The 27303-nt window shown below is 38.8% G+C and overlaps 1 protein-coding gene across 1 annotated transcript in view; it reads left to right on the plus strand.

The window, feature by feature from the left end:
• STARD9 (StAR related lipid transfer domain containing 9) overlaps positions 1-27303 on the plus strand; it is a 119954-nt gene that overhangs the window by 64721 nt on the left and 27930 nt on the right. The window contains exons 10-23 of the mRNA XM_050897062.1: positions 1174-1246; positions 2168-2235; positions 3206-3303; positions 3521-3721; positions 4125-4222; positions 6178-6255; positions 7102-7176; positions 9060-9239; positions 13103-13154; positions 14078-14215; positions 15138-15220; positions 16256-16359; positions 18574-18621; positions 25855-26045. Coding sequence (XP_050753019.1) covers positions 1174-1246; positions 2168-2235; positions 3206-3303; positions 3521-3721; positions 4125-4222; positions 6178-6255; positions 7102-7176; positions 9060-9239; positions 13103-13154; positions 14078-14215; positions 15138-15220; positions 16256-16359; positions 18574-18621; positions 25855-26045 — 1487 coding nt within the window. The remainder of the gene's footprint in view (positions 1-1173; positions 1247-2167; positions 2236-3205; positions 3304-3520; positions 3722-4124; positions 4223-6177; positions 6256-7101; positions 7177-9059; positions 9240-13102; positions 13155-14077; positions 14216-15137; positions 15221-16255; positions 16360-18573; positions 18622-25854; positions 26046-27303) is intronic.

The following is a 27303-nucleotide window of genomic DNA, read 5'->3' on the forward strand; positions in this document are numbered from 1 at the left end:
AATTGTTTGTCTTCCTCCTCCAACATCTGGAGACTAGTTCATGTTCTCCTGCTTCCTCAGCTTAGGCTTACTTATAACCATGATGCACTAGACTGCCCGTAGCTTTTGGCAGTGCCCGCTCACATGGCTGTGGAGGTGTAGGAAGCAGAGAGCAATAGGCTGGAGAGTCCTGGCTTTGGCCTCCTGCGACAGGCGCTCAGTGGCGTACACACAGCTGCCGCTTTCTAGTGCAACTGGTCTCTGCAGTACTCTGACAGCTGGGCTCGTAATAAAAACATGGTTCCACAGTCCTCGTCTCCACTACTAAAATTGCGTGATGTTTTTGAGGGTAAGCTTGGCAAAACTGATGTTAAAGGCTGCACATATAGCTGATATTCAAGGCAAGCTACAAAAGTGACAAAGGAAAAGACCTGTGACCTGGCTTCTGCCCTAGGCAAAACCTTGCTTTCTTTGGGTTTGCCTAATCAAAACAATAACAAAGAAAGTAGAATTTCCAAAAGTTTGTGTAACAGAGACAGTGGGAGAGCACCACTGCTCCTTCTCCTCCTGTGCCTGGTACCTGCTGGCCAGAGTGCAGTGGGTCAGAGGGCTAGAGCTGGATGACCGGTCTGTCCATGTGATAAAGCCAAGTGAGTGCTATACGAGTGAATTACGGTATTCATTTGGTACTCATATGGGTAGACTGCCTAATCTTATTGGACTCCTCTAACAGTGTAAAACTACTGTATCAGCCCTGTGACAGAATGGAGCCCCAAGAAGTGCTGTATGATGCTTTTTGGACCCTTTGAAGTGCCAAGAAATAAAAATGGGGACAATATGGAGAAAATGTACTAGGCCAGTACATTCAGTGGTGTTGGGGGTGAGCTGTATGATGCTGTTGCTGGCTGTACTTCTCTGCTGTGTTCTACCCTTAGGCAACACCTTACACCTGTGCTGTAAGGCTGCTTTAAGATATTTCTTCAGAGTGCTGCTGGTGGACAAAAACACCCTCGGTTTCCACCCTTCCAGGTCCTCTGCCAAACACTCTGTGATCAGATCCAAGAATACGGCCTAACATATTCTTCAAGTTTCACATTCCTTCATCTTCATTTATCTGCTGTATTTGTTATTTTTGCTTTCCCTGAATACAGGGAAATAAGCCTTTGTAATTGAATGGTTTGTTCTTCTTTCTAGAATCACAGCAGCTACCCATATTCACAATGCCAGCAGCAGATCCCATGCTATCTTCACCATCCACTACACTCAGGTTAGCTAAAAATAATCCAAATTCCTTTTCTCTTCACTCTCAAAAAGCATTGTTCAATGTGTTGTGCATTGTTTACTTGTCACTGTTTTGTGCTGTTTGTAATAATCTTGGTGGAGGCTGTCACTTACTTCCTTTGGATCAAACTGCAGATGTGTTACACTTCCTACACCGCCTGATGTGTTGAGTGTTTACTGAAGTATTCTTGTTCCTTTATGCAAGCTTATGGTCAGAACTGATGCCAAAGACTCACTGTAAAAAGAAATGTTAAAAGTTTTAATCAGCCCTTTGAAATGCAATACACCTTCTAGGATGCTGTGAAAATTACATGTGAATATGTTGGAAGTTTTGTTTTGTCACACTTGTTTAGGATCCTTAATTGAAGTATAGCATTAGTTTAATACTTACCAAAACTTTTGTATCTGTCCAGCTTTTCAGATGTGCTCATCTCTTTAGCATTTGGCATCCAGTACTCTCCCAGAGACAATACACCCTTTCTCTGGAGGAATTATATCCTTCCCTGGCAGGGAAGTCATTCAGTGATCCCATAGACCTTTTCTATCTCACACTTCTAACATCCTGTAATGACAGAACATTTTGGGATATTTTTCAGTAGTTTCGGCACAAAAGGCCTTTGGTATACGTTAGTGGAAAATAACTCTGCAAGGTCTACAAGAAAGCCTTTCACAGTCCCTAGGCAGTAAAGGTTCTTTTTTCAAGAGGAAATTGGCATAAGAAGGTAGTTTTTCTGATGGGTGAGAAAGCTGTCGAGTTAATGGTTTGAACATAGTCAGTGGGTCAAGGTCATGAAGAAAGGCAGTGAGACAGTCATATGTACAACTCAGTTTCAAACAAAAGAGCACATGTATTTTATTTTCATTAATTAAGAGGAATAATCTTTCTTATTTATATTTTTCTCTTCAGGCTATATTGGAGAACAATCTCCCCTCTGAAATTGCAAGCAAGATCAACTTAGTGGACCTTGCAGGCAGGTAATAATATACTGAGGGGCAAAAAGGTAATTTTCTCTGAAGATGCTGGTAGTACTGCCTTAAAAGATGAGATTTAATATATAAAAACTTCATTAAACTAACAGTAAGCCTGACTTTTATATACAGTAACAAGGAATATTGAGCTAATATTTTCTCTTGTCATCTGTTCTTCTGTATTGGATATTGAATTTCATTGGGGAAGGGAATTCCTGGGTCCTCTGATTCAATACTGTGCTGTTGCATACATTTAAGGTAATTCCACTCAACTCTGTATTCTTATTAAGTGTCTTTTCCAGTAGCTATTGGTGGAATTACCAAATCTGAGCTTGAAAAGAGAGAGAAAAAAAAGAATGTATTCCTCATGGCTGCCTAGCATGGGCAGGAGAAAATAGTCATATCTCACTGCTTATGTTGTTCATGTTCCAAAAGTTCCTAAGTCTCTGATCTTAGCTGTGCATTTCAGTGAGGAACATGTGATTATGCTGGATGTGACAGAGAACAGAAGGATGGAAGTTGTGCTGAAGAGTTATAGAACAGTTGGAGAACAGGACATTTTTCTTTCTCAAGAACGTAAATAGCCATGCATGTCTCAGCAGAGAAAGTAGTATTGAGGGGATAAACAGAGTTTTGCACTGAGCCAGTCTACCCTTGCAGAGCTGTGAAATGTATGTTGGGGGTTTTTTAATTCAGAACCACTATGATTGGGTTGCCCAGTTCAGGCTTGAATTTATGTTTTGATGGGTCTTTAACAGTAGTTTGTGCCAATGGCCTTTGCTCATGGTTGTTTAGACTTTCTGAACCAGAGAGCAATGCAAAGTATTCAAAGCATATGGGTTTTTAATTGCAAAGCTTGCAATTTCTGTTTTCTTGTATGTCAGGAAAATACATACTGTTTTCATATTTATTGTATGTTAATAATTAAGCATTTTTGTTTGGTTTACATTGTCTTTTCTATGCTTGTGTGCTACAGTGAAAGAGCTGATCCCAGTTACTGTAAAGATCGAATTACTGAAGGTGCCAATATTAACAAGTCATTAGTTACACTTGGAATTGTCATCTCTACTTTAGGTAAGCACAATAGTTCTTTATATTGAAGGGTAGTGGTAAAAGCACAGGACTCGCTCACCATGTGCTGTGTCTTAATGTTTATCTATATTTACAACAGAAAGCTGAACAGAACAGCTGTGTGGCATCTTCATAAACTGTAATGACATCTAAGAAAATTAAATGGGCATGACAGAAAAAGATAACCTCTTTCCTGAGCTCTGTGGTATTTCTCCTTCAGCACAAAATTCACAGATGTTCAGCAGCTGCCAGAGCATAAACACCATAACAAGCGAAGGGGAGAGCAGTCATGCGGACAGTCCTTCCACAGGCAGCGTCAGTGGGAGCAGGCGACCAGCTTACATCCCATACCGTGACTCCATCCTCACCTGGCTTCTGAAGGACAGTCTGGGGGGCAACTCCAAGACCATTATGATTGCCAGTGAGTTTGGTTTCTAGTCATTGTTAACATTTTGCACTACATTACCCCCTTAAAATACATCTCTACTGCAGTGAGAAGACAACTCTATCACTTAGAATCTATCCTTGTAAAGATTTTCATAAATACTTCATAGGATACTCAAGGAAATGAAAAGGCATGCTGAATGTGCATGAAGTTAAGAGTCTTTCCAAGGTCATAGCTTTGATTTAAAGTGATTTATTCAGTTATAAATGCAATCTTGAGAAGACATTCTCTGAGAGCTTGACAGAATATCCCTAAGGATATTTTTGGTTTTGTCTTTAAAAGAAGCAAGACTGAAAAAATCCACCTTTTTGAAAAGTGATGGGTTAAACTGATTACTTTTAAAAATAGTGTTTCTTTTCTATTTGTTTTCTGCCTGTAGCTATCTCTCCTGCCAGCTCCAGCTACAACGAGACCATGAGTACCTTGAGATATGCTTCAAATGCCAAAAATATTATTAACGAGCCCAGAGTGAATGAGGTGAGGCCTTGAGTTCTGCTTTTCATTCTTGTTCCGTTTTGTTGTGTGTATTATTTAAGGTTTATTCAGTCTGTCTTTGTGAATAAAATTCATACCTCTTTTTCCCATGTTAATGAGAGCTAAATAGAAGCCTGGATATTACAGAAATAATTTCCTTGATCCCCTGCAGCTTAAACCATTTAGAATTTCACACCTATTTTACATCCTTCATCTGTGTCCATTGAGTTTCAATCCTCCTTCTCTTTGAATTGTTATGACATGTTATGACCCTGTCTTTATCCTAAATATTGGTGGAGTTACAGATCTGTTAGGATTATTTGTTACTATTTAACCTGTTACTATAAGTGCATAACCCTTGCAGCCCTGTACAAGTTAAAGGTGGCAGAGTATTAAGGGGAGAGTCTGATGCTGCCTTGGAGAACTGGATTCTGTCGCTGCCCCTGCTACAGCATTCTTGTTCAATGCTAGTCCAGATGCTTAAAGCAAACTTTCAAAGTGTGGTTATTCCTCATTTTCCACCCTTACCCCCAGTCCACATTTATCAAATGGGAAAAATGTAAACTCTCCCAATCAAGGACATGCTGTTAAAACAGATTGATTAGCAGTTGTGGAGGTTTTAGACGCTGTAGTGATGAGAACCGGCATAAAAAAATCCATGGGGAAATGCATAATTCTGTCTGTCTTCACAGCAAAATTCAAATTGCACATAATAATCAAGATCTGCGATCACACGTGCTAGAAATATAAAACTCTTGAATTGCTGCTCTTTAACTGAGCATTCTTCACCTGGCATTCTGCATGAGGCTGCCATCCTACAGTGATCACATAACTTAAGGACTGAATCACAGTGTATCCATTTAAGGGGACTGAATTTAGGTTTCAAAAAGTCTTGATTTCAGCATTTCCTAATCTTTGAGCAGTTGACTTTACAACTTTAGTAGTGCTCTTTTGTGATTTGGCCTGGGTGTATCAAGATTTTATCTGTAGATAAAAGGATAGAATCATTGAGATGTACTTCATTTATTTGCTTTCCTAACAATACTCTGTTAAGTCTTGGGCAGAAGGACACCCTTCTAATCCAAGGTTTCCTAAATTTGATTTGCATCCATATTACCATTGCCTATAACTAGTTTTTAGACATCACTAGTGGCAGCAATAACGTGTTTGGTTTTGGCAGCAGCAGTTCTCAACTCTGTGACAGGCCACAGGCAAGTAAACACAGTCCTCCTGGGTTAGCCTCTTGTTATATACAGCCTCTCAGCCTCCCAACTTGTGTGCCCATCACTCTATTGCACAGCCCATGCTAGACCTTTAACTCCATCCTTTCAGCTAGCTGCCTTCTTCCCCTCACTGCAAATTGACCTGAGCCAAAGTGTCACTGGCGGCCCAGAGAAAGTTGACTCTTGACTCAAGAGTCTCCCTGAACTGTCTGCAAAAAGCTGGTTTCCAGAAACTGCCTGTGCAGTGATGCTTACTCTGAAAGTGAGACAAATGCATCCACGCAAGCAGGCATGAAATGCTTTGTGTATCAGCTGCAAGGGCTTTTAATACCATGGTTGGTGACAGTCTGCCTTAGTCTCCTCTAGCCTGATTCTCTCCTCTGCATGACAGAAGTAACAGCATTTTTCTGACCTGATGGGACTATTTTGAAGGTAAATCCGTAAAAGTAGTGATGTATCCAGCTATTGTCATGATGGGAACAAATACTATGGTAGGTCTGTGTTCAGAAAAGAGATGGAACAAAGTTTATGGGAAAAGAGAACCTATCAAAGATGGGAACCACTTGCCCCTAGGCAGAACATCCCAGGGGCCTGGCAGAGTGGTGCAAGGAGTACTGCTGTGAGCGTGCCTATTCTCCTCTCTCCCTGGCTCTTGGAACAGCTCTGCATTGATTTCTTTAGCCAGAATTTTTTAAAGACTGATTTTTTTCCAACATCTGTGTCTCAATGTTTCAGGATGCAAATGTAAAACTGATCAGAGAACTGCGAGAAGAAATTGATAGGTTGAAAACTATGCTGATCAGCTTTGAACTGGTACGTAGGAACACTTCCCAGCTGGAGCTCTAATGGTGCTTTAGGTAGCTACAGTAGCTTACTTTTGTCTTATCTGTTTATCTTTCCATGGTTATTGTAACTGGAGGGAAATTAAACTGTTCTCTGAGTGATTTCACAATGATTATAAGGCTAACTGCATTTCTGTCATTTCTCCTTTTTCTAGCATTATATTGATAATCCTGAAGTATAAGCAGTTGTGTAATGATTAGAAAGGATTTCCTTGCCTGTCTTTCATGGAGTCGGATCGTTTTGTTGTGCAGAAATACCGTGAAATAGAAATAATTTATTTGTAGGGATATGGAAACACCAAGATAGTACAAAATATTAATCATTGATGTAATTTCCCTGCCAGACTTGTTACAATCCTCTTTCCCAAAAAAGTGAACTAGTAGACCTCAACAGTATTTTGGAGGTTTCACCCTGCCTGCACGCTCTGTCCCCCAAAAGAAGTTGTGAATATCTGTGAGCCCTCACAATACAGCTGACACTCTTCGTGTTTTTCTCCTTTGGAATAATAATAGCATCTTGGTTTTCCATGCCATGGCGAGCGTGTTTTGCTGCAAGAGTCTGGAACTACAGTCCAGAATTTATTTACACAGAAGTATCTCTCTGTTAATGCTCTTTCGCCAGTTCTTCACAAAAACTTGCATGCAATAGCTAGAGAGGTCTAGGCTAGATGCTAGAAGGCAGCATCAAATGTCTGTGTATTTTGTCTTTCCTTCTCCTGAGTTCATCTCCTTGAAATCCTGGAGAATGTAAGAACATGCCTGCCAGTTGTGAATAAGGAAACTAACATGTAGGTCTTGGTGGCTGTTGTTTGTACAGAGGAATTCCAGTCCCTCTTGGAGCGATGACAGGGACGGAAATCTGACCGAGCTCGTTCTTCAGAATGAAATGAAGGTGTGTATGATCTATTTGATGCTGTAACTCTCTCCTGTTTCACTGGGCCAGGGGGGATAGCATTGCCATAGTTCTGAAACCACAGTGAAAATGTTTTTGTCCTAATCCTTTCCTGTTTGCTCTGAATATGCAGGTGTAGTGGGTTGACTCTGGCCGGATGCCAGGTGCCCACCAAAGCCGCTCTATCACTCCCCCTCCTCAACTGGACAGGGGGAGAAAATAAAACGAAAGGCTCGTGGGTCGAGATAAGGACAGGGAGATCACTCAGCAATTACCATCACGGGCAAAACAGACTCGATTTAGGGAAGAATTAGTTTAATTTATTGCTAGTCAAATCAGAGCAGGATAATGAGAAATAAAACCAAATCTTAAAACACCTTCCCCCCACCCCTCCCTTCTTCCCAGGCTTAACTTTACTCCTTATTTTCTCTACCTCCTCCCCCCCCGAGCGGCGCAGGGGGACGGGGAATGGGGGTTTGGGTCAGTTCATCACATGTTGTTTCTGCCGCTCCTTCCTCCTCAGGGGGAGGACTCCTCACACTCTTCCCCTGCTCCAGCGTGGGGTCCCTTCCACGGGAGACAGTCCTTCACGAACTTCTCCAACGTGAGTCCTTCCCACGGGCTACAGTTCTTCACGAACTGCTCCAGCATGGGTCCCTTCCACAGGGTGCAGTCCTTCAGGAACAGACTGCTCCAGCGTGGGTCCCCCGCGGGGTCACAAGTCCTGCCAGAAAACCTGCTTCAGCGTGGGCTCCTCTCTCCACGGGGCCACGGGTCCGTAGGTCCTGCCAGGAGCCTGCTCCAGCGCGGGCTTCCCACGGGGTCACAGCGTCCTTCGGGCATCCAGCTGCTCCAGTGTGGGGTCCTCCACGGACTGCAGGTGGATATCTGCTCCACCGTGGACCTCCATGGGCTGCAGGGGGACAGCCTGCCTCACCATGGTCTTCACCACAGGCTGCAGGGGAATCTCTCTCTCTGCTCCAGCGTCTGGAGCACCTCCTCCTCCTCCTTCTTCACTGACCTTGGTGTCTGCGGAGTTGTTTCTCTCACATCTTCTCACTCCGCTCTCTCTCGCTGCAACTCCAACTCCCCTGTAACTTTTTTTGCTTTTCTTAAATATGTTATCACAGAGGCGCTACCACTGTTACTGATTGGCTCGGCCTTGGCAAGCGGCGGGTCCGTCTTGAAACCCGCTGGCATTAACTTTATCGGACATAGGGGAAGCTTCTAGCAGCTTCTCACAGAAGCCACCCCTATAGGCCCCCCCGCTACCAAAACCTTGCCACGCAAACCCAATACAGCAGGAAACTGCCATCCTTAATGCATGTTGGGTGCTCTCTACTAATTTGTGATGAAAGTGTCGTGTCCTTAATGGGATACTGTCCATTTCGTATCACTAAGTCTACACGATCTACTCCTTGTTTGAAAGCTGTCTCAATATATCACAGTAATTCATTATACAGAACCTCTCTCTTCTAAGATTAAACTACTCCAATATATTCAAAGGAAATTATTGTGCAGTCACCAAATTACTAAGAAGATTTGATCACTGGTGACCTGGAAAGGTTTTGGAAATGTTAGCTTTCAGTTTTGCTTAAAGACAGGCAAAATAACTAGTTAGCATGATCATATATCTTTCTGACATCTTGGGAATGAGTCTTCAATAGATTAAACCTGCTTCACTAGGTGCTAGTACAGTTTTTACCTGATTTTTTTATTGCCACAGAAATGTACTGCAATTAGAAATACACCTGCATTGCAACTGGTGAAAGAATTTTGCATCCAGTAACTGGAAAAAAATGCTGTTCTTTCTGAAGAAATTTATGTATGAGAAAAATTAACCTGCTTAGTAAGTGAAACAGTTTCCTCTCCTATTCTTTAAGATTGAGCAATTGACCAAAGACTGGACAAGTAAGTGGACAGACAGGAAAGCCATCATGGAAGAATACAGTGTGGACATCAACAAAGAAAAAGCTGGAGTAACAATAGATTCTAGTTTACCTCATCTAATGGCCATGGATGATGATATCCTCAGCACAGGAGTGGTGCTGTATCATCTCAGGGTGAGATATTGTCACTTGTCTTATTTTTCCCTTGAATTTGAAAACACTTTGGAAATGGAGAGTAGTTAAAGTGTCATTACAACAACAGCTATCAAAAAGTAAAGGCCACAGCCCACAAGACACAGATAACAGGGAAAAAAGCAGAAAAGGATACATGAAAATGGAGGAGGAGAAGAATTCATATGTGGAATAATAAGTTGACCTCTTACGAATGCATGTGCAAACTATTTGATAATGTATCATAAGCAAAGCAAAATACTCAAATCAGGCATTAGTAGTTTGTCCACAAAGCATGAGGACAGGTGTGCGTGCGTGTGTGTGTAAATGTAAAGGATGATGCTTAAAGTATATCAGACATACTGGTCCAAATTTTCCTAGGTACCTGTATACTTGAGACTGGAATACTTGTATATGTGTAGACCAAAGTAAGCTTTAACAAGCACAAGCTTACTGTGGCAATGACTTCTATATATTGGTCTTTGAACCCTACCAGGCCTGCTAAGTAGATTCCAGGTGTGTAGCTTGAATGCCAATTACTTGTGATCCCACTTGAGTGGCTATTGTTATTTTATGGTAGAAATCCTGGCCTCATAGATATTGTTTTGCTGTGTAGCTGCTCATTTAAGGCAAGGTTTTCACCAGGAAACTTTCATAGCATTGTATGTATATTACTCCACATTGCAGCTTATGATGTGCATGGCTAGGTCAAATAGTTTTAGGGGATTATTTTTTTGTTAATAAGTCAGTGCTAAGACGGACTTTAACTTTTTAATGTTGTTTAAATGAATGGAAATTACTGAAATATTGATGAAATATTGTTTAATGTAAAAGGAGTGATGGATGGGCACCTCTACAGAGGTGCACTCATTAGCAAAATGTGTTAAATATGGTTGAAAATCATGTATCTGTCTACTAATAAAATATCTTAATCCAAATCTAGGTTTTGTGCTACTTGATATAGTTTAGGGACACAGGATTTTTTTTCCTGATAAAAAGCCGCAACAAATACTTGAAACAGAAATCGTACTGTTCTTTATCATGTTGAAAGAGAAACCTTACTAATTTTTCTCATGCCAGCACAAAGAAATTGTACCAGGTAATAATTAGGGACCAAGTAATAATGTCCAGTGCTGATCAACATGCAACTTGAACTACTCAATCCTACATTAACATTAAATATTTATTAAAAGTAATTGCTACTACTTAAATGTTTTTCCATTATGTGCCATTTTGGAAACAGCAAGTATTTTCACATACTAATTTTGAGAACACCTGAAGTAATTTAAAGATACTCATTTTAATGGAGAAACCTAGTTTGGAGGGTCACCTTCTGAAGTCATTAGTGTCTCTCTGTCACACTAACATCTTTGTCCCCTCTTTCTTTGCTCCTAGATGCTGACTTTTCTTTTCTTTGTGCTTTGCATCTTTTAGACTCTGGTGTCTATTACCCTCATCTGAACAGTAAGAAGGTAAAACATTAGCGGTTCCTTACGTATTAGGGCTTCAACATACAACAGCACTTTACATTGTACTTCTAGAGAGAGGTCATGGCAGCAGTTTTCAGATCATGTAGAATAAACGTTGTCTTACTGTTTTAGTCTCTTGATATTCCATAGTATTAATTGCACTAATCAATGCTGTGCCTATGCTTAAAGAACCTTTCCTTCTTAGGTTCTGTTCTTTTTTTCTGGCTTTCATTAACAAAAATATATGTTTTCCCTATAATTTAACTGACCTTTTTGCATAGCTTAAAAATATGGGATTTGTTTATATTGTTTTAGAAAAAATGCACTTCACAAACTTTTTAGAAAGTTGGAGTACTCCCAAAACTGAAGGAGGAAAGCAATCTCACTCTTTATGGTTCTATTATGCGCCTTGGAAATTCTACCCTTAGTCAGGAAACACTGCCAGAAGAGGGTAACAATGTAAAAGCACTTCAACAGACAGGAAGAACTACCTCAATATGTTAAGGTGAAGTTGTGCGATCATTTCATCTGAATCATCTGTCTTTCACTTTTTCAGGGAGAATACTCAATATTAAACTAGGAAAGAGTATAAGTATTTAAAATATTAGCTCAGTAATAACATTTGAAAAAATGAAATCGACACGGGCCTGGGTTATGGCTATTTTTGTTTTGTTTTCTTCTTTAGGTTGAGTTGGTTTGCTTGTATTGTATCTGTACCCTTGCTCTCAGCTGCAATTTTTAGTTGTACTTAAACTCACCCAGAATCGCTCCACTAACTGGGATACTATTGTGAATTTCATGAGCCAATATTGCTGTAATATACTTTTGTGAATTAAATTGTATTACCGGAGAGTTATTTCAGCACATTGGAAAAAAGTTTCTTTGGGGATTATAACAACTATTCCTTTGCTTAGTCAATAAGATAATTGATAAAGAGGTCTTTTAGGCATTGGTTTACTCTTTGTATAAAATACATGTTGCTAAGTCACTTGATTGTGTGAGGTGAGTCAAAGGCCATATGGGTCATAAGTTTTCTACAAGTTGTGGCCAAGCTAGGTGGATATTTTGTGGTTGAGTCCACTGAAGTTTCAGCTGACATGTGACTTGATAATTACTCCAAAGCAGGGGCACTGGGCACAATCCAGCTTTCAGCCTCTCCAGCAAGGGAGTCTCAGCAGGGCTTGTAGCAGAGGGCTCTGTTAGTTGGTTCAGATAGCTGAGCTCTGTGAGGAACTGAATGATAATCATTCCCTTTCCCTCCGATGCACAAGACCACTGTGATTTACCCATAACTGCGTCATCTTACAGTAATGCACAGCTTCCCTTTTCCCAGTCTTCAGGCTTCTGATTACTACTTCTTGCTTCATCTTTAAATGTAGGTTATAATATGCTTGGAGCAGAAAACATATTCAATTTATTCTAATTAGAATACAAAAAATCAAATGGTTTAAGGACCATAATTAATTTTAATATGACTGAAAGAGTTGCCACTAAAGTCATTTTAGAGCACATTCACTAATCAGTTTACAATAATCAAGTATAGTGTCTCTTCAGAGCTGGGAAATTATCTTGCTTTGTTTTCCTAAGGAAAAAGATAGAACTGGTAATGGAACATACTAGACAGGTAGTAAATTCATTGCTTTTTTTGGTAGTTTTTTCTCATAGTATTGATTAAATGACTGTATTTTATTGATACTTGCACTGTACCATAAGAATACTGTCTCCCTTCCATCACTGGCCCATGATATGGTTTGAGTCTGCTTGTTCTGGAGACTTTTGTTCCTAGGCAGTTCTTTTCTTTGAAGTTATTGAATCTTCAAGTTTGGGAGCTTGCCTATATACCATAATCACCAAGAAGACTTTTTATAAATGTCATTTAAGTTTCGGAAAAAAGTTCTTCTTTAGTAGTAAGTTTGAAGAATTCATAATCTATGAAAAAGTTCCCTTACAAATTCGGAATTCTGTTACTTTTATATCTGAAAAGCCTGGTTAACTGAATAATCATTTTGCAGGTTCCTTCTGCATGGATATTTATAAAAAGAATTATCTTATTTCTGCAAACAAGTCTCACTGTAAAAGTTCAAAGCATCAGAACATGTGTTCATATTCAAAATTTTTGTCTCAAGCACAGTCCATCCAGTGAAGGTTACTTCATCTACTGGAGTCATAATAGGAGAAGCTGACATAGCTGCAGGATAAGAAGTAATTGCATCGCTATGGGGGACAGCAGGCTGAAGTATTACAAAGTAGTAGATAGAGTTTGCTCTAAACAATTCAGTCATTCAGAGGTGATTTATTTCAGGTATTTACTAAGATGCTGTACCAAAGCTTTTTTAATTATTATATATAATCCACTTTCAGTAACTGACTTTTAAATTAGTTCTTTTCTTGTTTTAGGAAGGAACAACAAAAATTGGAAGAAGTGATTCAGACCAAGATCAAGACATTGGTAAGAGAATGATATTACAAATTATTTTATGGTATGGTCAGGTCAAACCAAGAGGTTTACATTTGTCATGTGTAATACCTAGGTGATGTTTCTGTTTGTCAGCTTTCTTTATAGAAGAAGGTAAGTAGAAGAGAATAATTGTTTAAATTGGCTAAAATCTTTCAGTTATTTTTTGTTTTTGTTTAAGAGGTCAAAAAGTCAATGGTCTTGACCTAACTGAGATCTCTTCAGAATTTTCTTCCCACTTGTGAAATGCTACACTAAGGATTAAAAATATCTTCATCCAACATCCAAATCTTGGTATGTTCTATCCTAAACTACTGGCACAAGTGATCATGAGACATTGAAAATGCTTTTCAGCTCTACTTGGGCAGAGTATTTTAGATATAAAATACAAATGATTCAGAATATTTTAAATTTCATTTCATTTCTGCTCTTAATTTTAACAGTCAATCTCAAGAGCTACAAATTATGATAGAGAGTTGAAACTTTATACTGAAATTGGAAACTTTGTGGAATCTCAGCTTTGGTTAGTTCTGCTAAGTTTGGTTAAGTTTGATTATATTCTGCCAGTAGATTAGTAAAATATAAACAATAAATGCCGTAATAGCAATAAGAAAATTCAGCACAATAGAAGAATTTGCACATCAGCTCACAAATCAGAAAGTAGTGTATAGTTTTCCAGAACCAGAAATACTTTAAAAGAGCAATCTCGCTATTTTCAATCAAATAAGTTTTTTCTGTGACTGGGTACTTGACTAGCAATCAAAGACAACTAATCTCCTTGTTCTGCACATGATAGTTCTCTGAGGTATGAAGTGTGCAGTCATAGTGTCAAACAGCATGTGGTACTTCATTCTGAGGAAAACAGTGTAAACCCAACCCCTTCAACAGACGAGATAAACCAAATCTATACATTGTAGTTTTGCAGGGACGGTGGATTGAAAGGGATCATTGTATGATAGACAACAACTGTGGGATTGTGACACTGCGACCAGTTCAGGGCGCACACTGCACTGTGAATGGATGTGAAGTCACTGGATCATGTCGTCTGTCACAAGGTAAGGCTTGCTTTTTCTGTGAATGCTGCGTTATAATCAACTTACCTCTGGAGTTGAGAGACAAGGATTTATGGAACTCATGCAGATCTAAGAAATACGTCTCTCAGTCTCCTACTGCTGCCTAGCCCCACAAGGTTTGATCCATGGCTAGAGTTTCCAGACTGGGACAAATAAATTAAGTACCCTACAGAAAGTAAAATGAAGACATAGATGGCAATATTAAGACCCCTTTTGGCAGCAGTAGTCTGTAGCCTTCTGAAAAGGGAAGACCTGTAGTCAGAGGCACTGTTGTGGAAAGTAGTGGAGACTGGCTCTAACCCAGCTGACCACTGGTGTGGTTTTTTGGCAATTATGTAATATGGTTGAAATGACCTTCAACTTTTTCAGTGTGTTTAGGTGGAGCATACTAGCCACGGAGTCATAGGCTATGGTGAATGAGCTCAGATGAAATGGATCAGGCTCCCATATTTTCAGGTTGTTTAAAATAAAAAAAACCAATCCAGTTTCTGGGAAGTTGCAGTGATCTGGATTCTTAAAAAGATAGTGTAAAAACAAGTTTCCAGCAGTGGGTTGGTTATGTTTTTGATATGAAGTCATGCTGGTTTTTAATATGAACAGGGAATTTACTGTTATGTTGAGTTTGCAGAGATCTCCAAGATTAGTTTGCTTGGATGCTGTCATTACAGAATGATAACTCTGCTGTTCCATAGTGGGCAAATTTTAAAAATAGTTCTATGCTCTGTGACGGTCAGAAAGCTGTTGGTCAGAATTTTTTTTTTTTTTTTTTTTTAAACATACTATTCTGTAGTAGTTTGTATATGCTGTAGTCTGTATACTGGAGTTAAGAAACTGCTAACATTCTAGGGACCAAATCTTTGATGAATTATGTCTCTGTAGATTTCTAATTAATTTTTTTTCACAGGGGCCCTTGTTGTCCTTGGCAAGTCTCATAAGTTCAGATTCAATCACCCAGCAGAAGCTGCTATCTTAAGACAAAGAAGATCAGTAAGTTCTAAAACTGTATTTTTCTCTCCTAATTCTTCATTGATTTTCCTAATTATTTTCCCTCTTAAAAGCAAGCGTGATATAGATAATATTTCTTCTCATCATCGTATTCACTTGCTTCATTTCCTCCATCTAATGGTCTGTAATGACACTAAACCTTTTGTGGGAAGACACTAGTGCTTCTTTCAGATGTGCTTAGCAAAAGATGATGCAGATCCCTTGAATAATTTAGTGTTTCCTATTTCTAGTCATGACTACAGTAGGATTGAAACAGAAAGGCAGAATGCCGCAGTGAAAAGACCAGTTAAGAATCTTCCCACATTTGATAATTTTTTGAATTATCTTCTTTCGCTGTCATTTCACCATCCCAAATGAGGTATACTAGAAGAAATGGAAAATTTATGGGATTAAGTGCTTGAGTATTGTTGACTCTGAAAGCGCTTAATTGTTACGTACATCAGAAATAGATAAAATATTTCTTGGTATGTTAATCTCAGGAACTAACTACTGCAAGATATTATTTGGTCAGCTCGTTCAATAATGTTTCAAAAAAATCAGATGATTCTTAAAATGACTGGCATATACAACTAAAAAACCTAACTTAAAGAATGTAAATTTTCTGGTTTAGGACATAACCATATTACCAGCTGATATTGGCAAGAATCTACCTTTTAAAATGGATTTTCATGTAGTAACGTTTTATACTTTCCGCTCAACTGTCCTTTTGTACGCACTTCTGTAGTTGAGATAAGGGGCTTAACTTCCATTTGTTTTCATTCTTAATTTCTTGATTAATGAAACATGCAGTACATTAAAACAGAGCTACAAGATGAGGCGTACTCAGTAATAAATACTTAGCAATTTTGCAAATTATCAAAGACTAAGCAGAAGTGTAAGTGAGATTATAAACTCCCATGGGAGGAATTATGCAGCATTGCACACAGTAGTTAGCAACGGCGGTATTAATGATAACTTGGAAGTTCCTGGGTTGCTGTGATGTTTTTTCTTCCTGTTCTCATGTTGTGTGTTTTGTAGATTAATGAAACCCCACCCGTTCTGAGTTGTGGGGCTTTGGACTGGCTCAACTTGGATGGAAGTTGCACCCATTCTCCTCACTATATCCTTTCTCCTCTTGACAAGTAAGTCTAAAACAAACAAACAAACAGTTTCTCATGTGGGATGATGTCTGAAACCAGGACTTGGTTCAGACAAAACTAAGTTGTATATAGAATAGGTCCCATCATGTTTTCAAGTGATCAAATAAAAGTGTCCGAGAAAATGCATTGGCCAGCTGACACAGTGTTATGATATCCAGGCAACAAACCTGAAAAATTATTTATTGATGCACGATGAATATTGATGCACAATCAAGAAAATGCCTCAGATGAGACTGTCAGCCTTAATTCAGTTCACTTGCACATCTGCATTATAGCTGTTTTGATTTATGAGCTAATGTATAGTTTTTACAATATTCTTACTTCAGTGCACAGAATGGACTTTTCTAGATATGATTTAGCCAAGGTAATTATTACCAATTCAGTTTCCCTGCTAATTTATTGTGGAAATCAGAAGGTTTGTTTGTTCATAAATTCTCTTTAGTTCAAGTCCTCATTGAGCCCTTCATCTCAGAAAGCCATTGTGATTCTCTCTTTTTTTAAAACTGAGCAGTAAATAAGGCGTAGGCTGCTTCCGAAATGTTGAAGAGCTGCTCGTACTCACAGTGTCTAGTGTATGCTTTTCATGGCAGAGCCTTTCTGAAAGGGAAAGGATTGGTGTGATGAAGACAGTGATTAATATGTATCAGGAAAATGAATTAAGATGTTTCCTGTGTTTCAGTTCATAACATTGAAAACAGAATATCACAGAATTAAATGTAATTGGGTTCTTTCTCTTTTTTAATTCCTCTCAGCCTGGCACATTCAATTGACCTGTTAAAGGCAAGAAACAGCCATCTTCTCATTCATATCTGTTGATAGTTCTGCTTCTTGCTAGAATGTTTTTGGTGTGGTAACATACTGGGAATCTTTTATCTCTTTCTAGAGGAAGTATCTCATCTTGTTTTTACCAGCATAAAATGTTATCTCTGTTTTGAAAGTCTCTTCGTACTTCTAGTCGAGTGGCTTGCTTTCCACCTTGGATAGTGTGTTTCTATGTGTTCTCTTTAATGTATCTAATCTCTGCATTTGCTTTTCATTTGCTGCAGTGATACCTTTCTATACAAAATGGTACTTCATTTTGTTTCTTTACTGAGATACATTTTACACATCACTGCTGTTATTTTCTTTGTGAAAATTATAAAGAATTTAAAAATAAGAGTTTGTCTAATGACCTTCAAAAGTAGATACCAAGTTACTCTTTACCTGGGTATAAACATCAGAGGTGGAGCTATTGTCACAGAAATTTGTTGATGGTCCTAGAAAAACCTGCAGAAATCCCGAAGCATTGTGAACAGTTTAGCACAGAATTGCACTTGGTTTTCCCATTTTTAACCTGACAAAACTGAAGAACGTTTCTGATTGATTTTTTCCAGACCACGTTCAGAGAGCAGATTTGTTTGTGTTGATCAATTTTTTTTGATTACTTGGATAGGACTATGCATATTCCATTGCTTAACGTTACCCTCATACTTACCTATAGTGTTTCAAATGGTTACTTCAGTGAAAATGAAAAGCATTATGGTATTGCATTTGCTTGATTTTTATGAATGTCCATCTGTTACAGGAATAAGCTATAAACTATGTCTAATATTAGTTGTGTTTCACATTACATAATCCAGTGGTCTTTTTTTCCTCTTGAATAATTTTTTGGCAAAAGTAAACTGAATTGGTCCACTCAGCCTTCCTTTACAGTAACCAGTAAGCCTGTGTTTCTGTCCAGACAAGTAGTTTTGCTCATGGAGGGGGTTATGATTGAGACATCTAGCCTAAGACCTATAATATGAGAATAAAACCAGATACATGTGGTCTCTCAGATGTCCAGCTTTCGTGAAGAAATGTCAATGTCAAGTACTAAAAGGTGTGTCTGAGGTGCTTTGCAAACAGTAATACAGGACTAAGTGGACTACAGGGAGTGCTTATTTGCTCATCAGTAAAAAGTCCACTTAGTGCAGGGTCTTGTCTCTGTCAGAAAGAGATGCTTAGATGAAAATATAAGAACAGGGCAAGTTATGTGTGTCTCTCTCGCCCCCTTCTCACTTGATAGTTCTTGATGCTCTCCCAGCTGCTAGCAATCTGCATCTTAGAGTCTTCCTCTACTGAAAAATACAATAACATCTCTGTGTATAATCGGGTTCAGTGAAGTTTTCTTGCCTTATTTTTTAACATCTTTATGATTTCTTATTTTTACTTTTACAGTCAAAAATGTAGAAACTGTAAAGAAAACAAATGTTCTCCTGAACTAAGGTAAGAATATTAATGTCTCTAAATTATGCTGAACTTTTTTGGCCCCTCTAGCTTTGTGTTTCTCCTATGCTACACTGATTTCCTCCAGAAGAGACGCAAACTAGGCTTCAAGCTTTAATTTGATTTTATCATACTGAAACAAGAATCTGTACATGCAGCTGAGTTATAGGCAAGTCTCTGCAACCATGTTCTTTCTTCATACTTGATCTTGTGCAAATGGTTTGCACCTTTGTTGCATGTGTAACCTGTATTTTAAAGCTATGACTAGAGTGGGGTTTACGCTGAAGCTGCCACCAATTTACAATATATGAGAACCCTAAAATATATTAAATTTGATGTCAGTAGTAGGTACTGTGTATACTCATTAGTACATTGAAAATTCCTTGGCCAAATTTGTTTCTCTTCTGGTGAGAAGAAAATGGCTTTATGGAAGAGTCCAAAAAAGAAGTCCTAGCATAGAACGTGGTTCATTCGTGCAAAGAAGCACAGCAGCTGCACACAAAAATCATTCAGAAATTGTTGGGCTTCCATGGGTTTAAGTACTCTTTAATCAGGAACTGATGGTACTTTGCTTTCTTCTGATTTTTTATTTTGGAACATATGAACATATATATTATGGTAATGATTACTTACAGTCTTATCTCCCATGCTGTCAGTATGATGACATTTTTCTCATCTGCTTTTCATGGGTTGAATTACCAGTTCAACCTCTAACTGTATGTTAAAATATTTTGAGAAATGAGAGAGAAAACAAATTTCTACCATTGCACCCAAATATTAAGACTTTAAGCATGAAACTTTCCTTGAAAAGGGGTGTGATTCATTGTACTCTTACTTGGCTGCTTGCTCGTACACCCTACTCGGAAGAACCCGAGAACTTCAAACTTCTGATGTTTGTTGTCAACCAGCAAACACGCAGAAGGCTTGTGACTGGCATCAGTCATCATATGATAGCATCACCACAAATAAGTAGATAATGAAGCTCTTGCTCCTGTCATTGCCTTAATACCATACTGCATATAAATATAAACCCTGATTTTGTTCTCTTGCTGGTTTGAAAAAAAACAGGAGTTGTTCCATTGGAGTCCAGTGATATAGCAGTACACTGAATTAATTTTAGCTGCTTGGAACATGTTTAAGCTCTCTTTCCTTGAAAATACCGACATTGTTAAACTGGAAAAAAAAAGTAATCATCTTATAAGATGTGTGAAATTCTACTGAACTGGAAAGGAAACAGTGCCTGTAGATATGGCATCGGATGCTGGAGAACACAACACAATTATTATTCTAATGTGGTATAGTTAACATGGCCAACTAATATTTGTAAAAATAATACTCTGAGTTCTTACGGCTTTCATTTGAGAATTTCAGTGCTCTACAAATTAAAGTTAAAGAAATCTTTTGCATCTCTTAAAAGATCCCTCAAGTATTTCATTTCACAGAGAAATGCACTGTGTCAGTTACAGCAACGCTACGGCTTACAGCAGAATCACGTACAGTGGGTTAGCAGGGGAACTAACTGATTCTATATATAAATGAAATCGTAAGGGGAAAACCTGTGATAGATTGTAGTTCCAGCTGAAGTGGAATTTAGCAAGGCAGCAGTGACCTTTGCTGGAGTGTGTGGCTGTCTTGTGCCTGTGACTCCTTTGCAAAAAGAGCTCTGTTTTAGAAGTGTATTTAAAGGGTTGCCTTAAATAAGTCATTGCCTTACTGTTGTTTTGGGGGCTTAGGCAAAGAATAAAATGAGGTTTGGCATGGAAAGGCTAAAAAAAAAACCCAACAAAAAAAAATGCACAGGTGTGCTTTTTCTGTAAGCAAACCATCTAATCAGAAATCCAAATGATGCTTCACCTGGTGGTAACTTCCATGAAGGGGATTACTCTGTGTGTACATTTCCAGAGATCCCTTATTTCTAAAGGTTTCTGACTCTGCTGGCTGTTTTGACTGATTTCTGGTTCCCACCTCCTGCCCGCCACCCCCCAGCTTTTGCTTTGAATTGTGTGAGTGGCATTGCTTCAGGAGGCTGGAGGAGGTGATAATACAAGGTCTTCATATCTCCTTCATCGCTATTCCCTCTGCTTTAGGGAGGAGAAGGGAGAGGTTTGAGCCTCTGTACTAGGCAGAAGCAGATGTACGATCCCGTGCAGCTGCGTGGTGCCTGCTGCTGTGTGATGCTCTGAGGCCCTGCGGGAAGGGCCCTGGATTGGACACGGGTGGAGGGGGAGGATGGGGCGGGGGTGGATGTATATCAGTGGATAGGCTTGTAACCCTGACTTGTGATTGCTCTCAGTGCTGGGATTTGCAAGGGTGCAAAATGCCTTGCCAATATCTTTTTTTCTGTTTTTTTATTAACTCTTCTTCCCCTGGAAAAAAATCATTTGTAAAAGAAAAATGGGACTTGAACACTAGGCAGACAGAAGGATGGGGATGCTAACTTGACTGATGTTTTCTTTGGGAAAATTGGCAAATTTCAGCTTTTAGCAACAGTGGTTATTTTCACTTGAGTTTCTCTGTTTGAGCCTTAAGATTTTGTTGCAGAAGGCATTCAGCCTCACCACAGAGCTATTGCTGCCATAGTTACTGAAAACTGCATTATGCTGTAGCAGCCGCCAGCCTCTGCATCAGCAGTAGAAGTGTTTGGGGAAAAGGGGAGGAGAACTGCACAATAGGATCCCGGAGAGCTGACGACAAAACAGGCTGGAAAAAATGTGGATTTACAGATGGCTCATTTAGCATGCGTCATGCAAACTTTGTGGAGAGAAAAATGAGATGGAAAAACAATTCGGCAGCATTGGTATAATATGAAAATCTTCTCAGTAATTTGTGATTATCTTTAGTTCAAGGTTGGTGTCTTTCTGTTGTTGTAATTTTACTTGCTGTTTTTAAAGGTTTACTTGGAGGAGGGGTAACTGTTGACACTTCTTGCTGCATTTGGTATACCTAGAATTTGCATGCTTTTATGAAATTCTATGCAGGGTTGCTTTTTTTTTATATGCTGTATGCCAGAGTGTGCCAGTCCTGTGAAACCAAGATTTTAGGTATGTCTTGATACCTACAGAAATGAAGCTGTTTGTCTTATGTTTGTCCTGAGGGTATATTATTTCCTGCTAGAACCATACCGAGTGTAGATTGCTTATGTGGGAAGACAGGAATACAAGCAGTAGCAGAAATTGGTCTGTGCTTGATTCCTGTATCCCATAGTATTCCTGTATTTCAAGTCTAAATTTAACAGTACATCTGATTTAAGATGTTTTAGATGAAAGAAAGTGATCTCATCTACCTATTACAGAATATGGCTGAATTCTTATGTTAACTGGATTGCTATGTTTTTAGTTTAATCATTCAAACATGTATTACACAAACTGATGGTTCTTTAAATTGTCTATTAGGTGATTTAGCTATGAAGTGTGTGTGAATCTGTTATTTTCTTTCTGGGCCATTGTCGCCTCATTTTTTAGTTTAGTTTGTCATGTTATTTCCACAAACCAGCAAGAGTGTGTTGACGTGACATAGCATGTTCAAAGGTAGAAAGGGAGCGTTCTTACTTCATGTTCTTGGTTTCAGCAGTTTCTGTGAGAGACAGATCTGTATCCCAAACCAGCCAGTCATTTTGCTCTCACAGTCAGTAGTCTCACGGCCAGAGGAAAAACATCTTCTGGCATACCTGTATTATGTAAGTGGCTCTGCATGAATTTTCATTATCTTTTTGTTCTGCTTGAGAAAACCATCTTTAAGAAGCAACTTCATAAAAAGGTGTTTAATGTTCAATCTCTGGATTCAGACCTGTCTTTACTGCCCTGCCTGGTTTTTGTTTTGTACTTTTAAAAATTAGGAGATGAAGCAAAGAGGCACTGAAATAGCAGCAGAACTGCAATTCTTATGTATACCTTCAGCAACAGTATTTTATTACAAAAACTTTAACGTTAGAGAGAGAATTGTACCAACTAGCTAAATCACCAGAACACAAGCAGTAATAATACTGTAATGGTTGCTGTGCCGTGTTTTGTTTTTTCCAAGGTTTGAAGTGAAGTATGGGTATGCCTCTGTACTCTGCCTTTTTGGGGTGTAGTCGTAGCATGGAGCTGTGATTAATAACATCAGTTTGGCCTGCATCGTGTTCTGCTCTGTGTGCAAACACACATGCCTGTTGGAAAGAATCTTACAGTTTCATGTTAGTTCAGCAAAAAGCCATTACCACACACATGAGGGAATACGCTAGTGTTGCTGAGAACAGCAAACAACACACTTCCATGTTCATTGTTGGCATTGCTTATTCTCTGATACTTTATAATATGGAGGAGGGGTGTGGTTTCAGCATTGTTGGAAAGTATGGGAAGAGCTTGTTACCCTCTTCCAGCTGTAAACAGATGTTACCTAACCACCTCTGCAAGCATTGTGACGTCTTTTGATTGAAATGCAACACTGAGTTGTTTCATATACTTAAATGTTCTGGGTTTCAATTTGTCAACAGTTTGAACGCTGATAGGTCGATTTTGTGGAAAGGATGGCTGAGAGCTAAAAGTCATGGTTAGGAAGAATGAGACACATTTTGTAAAAGAAATTTAATTTTATCCAGTTTTAGTAAACCGTTGCAGAACGAGACTTTTGTCTACTGTTTTACTATCATGCTCCACTTTTCAGCCTTATTGGCAATGATTTACTCAGTTTCCTCAGTCTCATACAGAATGGTGCTAATAATGATAAATGAATAGAAATTAGCTCTTCTGATACTTGACTTTCTGATATTTGATAATTCAGTGAATCCTCATCACTCCTCTTGGATGAATGTACTTTGCTGCTTTCACACGTGTCTCGGACTAAAGTGACTTGCCCAAGGTCACGCAATTGTCCAGTAACAAATTTAGACTCACATTTTTCAATTTTCATACCACCATAGGAATCAGAGTTTTTATATGTCTATTAGCAAAAGAAGTTAAAGACTACTCCATCATCAGAGTATGTGCAGAGACTTAACATTTACAACTGCTATTAAGGTTTATTAATTATATCAGCAAGAAGAGGCTTCAGCTGATATCAAGGCTCTGTTAGGTTTAGTGCATAGGCATCCAGAGGCAGTCCTCGCCCTGGAGACCTTGCAGCCTAAGTACATGAAAGCACAGAGGTGATGTAACTGCTCCAAAGTCAGAGGGGTTTTGTCTCAGATCAGTACTTTAATCTCCAGATTATATGGCTGCTCCATTACATTTCCCTTGGAAAATATGGAAGATAACCCGGAAGCAGCATGCAGGGAAAGCCTCTCTCAGAGTTGTTATTAAAGCTGTGGGAGCTTTTCCTAAACGAGATCCTTCAGATTTAATACTATGTTTGAAAAGTGATTCTTCCTTAATTAACCAGTCTAGCTTTAACCTCTGCATTCGTCCCCCGGTAGCTGGTGGCGTTACAAATACCTGAACAGCTGGAGATTTGCAATGGCCATACGAGCGTTTCAGTGCTGCAGTGAAGTGTCAATTCAAACCTAGTTCAGCTGAGTGAGAAATGAGGCATCCCACTCCCATTTCCTGGGGATCAATTAAAGTTTATCTGAGAGGAAAAAATTAGAAATCACATATTGTTGGCATCTTTGTAGTCAAGCCAAGGACAAATAGATCTTGGAGCTGCGTATTCTTATAATTTGTTCCTGTGGGTCCCAAACAGACACAAACCATTTAGCAGATGACAGTAGCAAAGTTTGTACTCTGACTGCAGCATGCCAGACAATTGAACAGAAGATGCTCCTTTTCAGTTATTCTCACCAGCATTACATTTACATAAACATGAAAACCAAACTGAATTCTGTTTTCCTCAGGTGAGCGAAAGAGAGTCACAGTAATATCGTAAATTATTGAGAATCTTAAGGCTTTTATGTAGTGAGGCTTTCCCACTGCTTCTTAAGAAAGTGAAATGTATGTTCCATGTAAAGATACTCCAGAAGATTTGTAGACTTTGGCTGCTTAATCGTTTCGTCTGTTTTGCCTGCTAATCTAGCACACAGAATCAAAGTTGTTGCTGTAGAAATGGTTGCTTTGAACACATGCTTACAGTTCTAAATAGAGATGTCAAATTAATTCCTATGTAGCAAAGGTCAAATGCTCTTTTCATACAGGTGACCTTGTATGGGTAAAGATTTTACAAACAACATGATGTTTCCAAAGCATTCCCTTTGAAATTATATTTTTGTTTTCTTTTGACCTTCAGGGACTCTTGAGAGTTTTGATACCTTTGCTCTCTTTAAAAGTATAATAAATATATCATTATAATGAATACATCATTTGCTTCATTGGTAAAATATATTAAGAAATTTTTTTCAAGACTTAAAGATTTCATTTTCTGAGGTTACATATAATAATGTGGTGTTTAGAAACAAAAGAGTAGGCAAAGATCATTTATCACCTTTATATATAATATAACTTTACCATTAAGAATTTCTGATGATAATGTGTGGATGGGTAGAATATATATTCCTTTCAGAGGGTTAATGTATTTTGAATATTATCATGGATCATACTAAGAATAGATACGATTTTGATTGTTACTCTGTGTGTGTGTGTATGCGTGTAAAATTTTGGCACACAGTTAGGAACCAAACATCTTGGAGGGGACTGTAAGGCAGTTTTTCACAGGTTAGTCACTTTTCTGATCACAATTCTGCTCCAAATATAGAAGCAGTAACCTAATATAGTTGTTGCATCCAACAGAGAATTGGGTGATCAAGTTCTTTCCTTGGTACTGCCAGAGACTGTCAGTGTAATCTCAACAATGCCTGTAACCCTTTCTATGTTGGAGATTTTTGATCTGAAAACAGAGAAGAATATTTGTCATTTATGTAAAGCACTTTGAAGTACTTAGATGACAAATATCCTATATAGTGGTTATAAAATTTTATAACATATAAACAACCCCCCTCTCCAATTTCATTTTTGGAAGACCTACAGCAAAATGAAAAGTGACAGTATTTTTTAAATTCTTTTTGCTATTATCTTTCTGGTGATGGAATTTTCTGCTTCACCACAAGAGCTTTCATGTTTGCTGGCATTTATGATACACAGGCTTGTAGCCTGCTGTGACATGCATATACACAGCTACTTTACCATCACGAGTTTTTGTCCTAATGCACCCTTATTGAACAAAACAGTATCTTGAATGTTGTCCATCTTTAGTAAGATAACTTGTTTTATTACAAATGTTTCATATTTGTTTCTGGTTTAAATTCACTGTCAACATTTCTAACAGCAGAGAAATAGATTCTGTGCATGAAGAGTACAAGCAGAAGCTGAGAGACCAGGAAGCTTTCCACAGAAATCAAATTCAACGGCAGCAGCTGTATGTTGAGGATTTAAAGCAGCAGATCCTGAGAGGACAGATCAAAGCAGAGCAGGAACTAGAAAATGACCAAGCACTAATCAACCAGCAGATCCAAGAAAGTGGGTACCTGCCTCTTCCCCACTCTCACTTCCCTTCCATTACTGCATTCTTTCGTCCTCTTGATGTTTTTGTCCCAGTTATGCTTTGTATTATGGGTGGAACGTTTATTATGGCTTATTACTAGTTTTCTCTTATAATTGCCTTTCCCTTGAGAACAGTTATTAAGCTTTGATTAACAGGACTAAAGGGCCTCCTTCGCAGTGCACCAGCAGCACTTTAATTAGCTCTGCAGGTCACTGCTGGGAGAGACAGCACCAGTATGCTACTCCCCTGTGGCGCTGAGCCTCTTGTCTCCCAAGCTGCTCCCTGTCCTGCCTCCCTGCAGCTTTGCTCTGCTCATATCTGTAGTGCAACTCTGCCATGTTGCAATGTAGACCAAGTCTGCTATTGTGTTTTAAGTTTTTCTTGTGATATACCTGTGCTTCATCCAATAAGTTGTTCTGGGAGACTGAAATTGAGATGACTGTGGTAGTTCCACCGTAAGCTTTCAGGGGAAACGGCTCTAACAACAGGATGCGATAGGAACCAAGCAGCACTTCCAAGACAGCGACATGTGTCAGTTGAGATACTCTCTTTACACATTTCATTGATGATGTCACCTGTAACAATATAGACCATTTTCATGTGCTTTTAATGAACTTCACTCATTAGGAAATATAGGGCCATGGCATAAGACCACGGCTCAAACTGAATTTTCTGTGGTTGCTATGTGAGTTTTAAACAATGAAAAGAAAGAAAACACATCTGAGAAGTAGGTGGGACACTGAAGTTTAGAGCTAAAATCCCAGCCCCAGTTAAGGGAAGGAGAGTTTCACTGGCTTTTATATAGTCAATATTTCCACACACACCCGCCTTTTTATAGTATGAAGAAAAATGTATGAAGATATTCTGTGGTAGAAACTGAAGTATGACAAATTAAGATTAAAAATAAGGTGCGGGTTTTATTTACCCTAAAGGTGATTAATTAGTGGTATTGCATTCTCCACTGCTGAATTTGTTTTAAACCAAAACTGGATTAAAAAAAAAGAGAGGCATGCTTTGGTTCAAATAGGAGTTATTTCTAGGAAGTTCTACAGCATTATGCAAGAGTACTAAAGGCTAGATCAGTGATCAGATTTTGAATGGCAAATAGCTATGTCAGAGGGTGGAGCCACAGCTATTTGGAGAGGTATTTTTTAGTATCAGTGGCTCATGGCCCCCAGAGGTGCTGCTTTGCATGCAGGCAGACATATTCAGCAAGATGTCTTGGTGGGGTTG

Source organism: Gymnogyps californianus, chromosome 5 (assembly GCF_018139145.2).
Source record: "Gymnogyps californianus isolate 813 chromosome 5, ASM1813914v2, whole genome shotgun sequence".
NCBI lineage: Eukaryota > Metazoa > Chordata > Aves > Accipitriformes > Cathartidae > Gymnogyps > Gymnogyps californianus.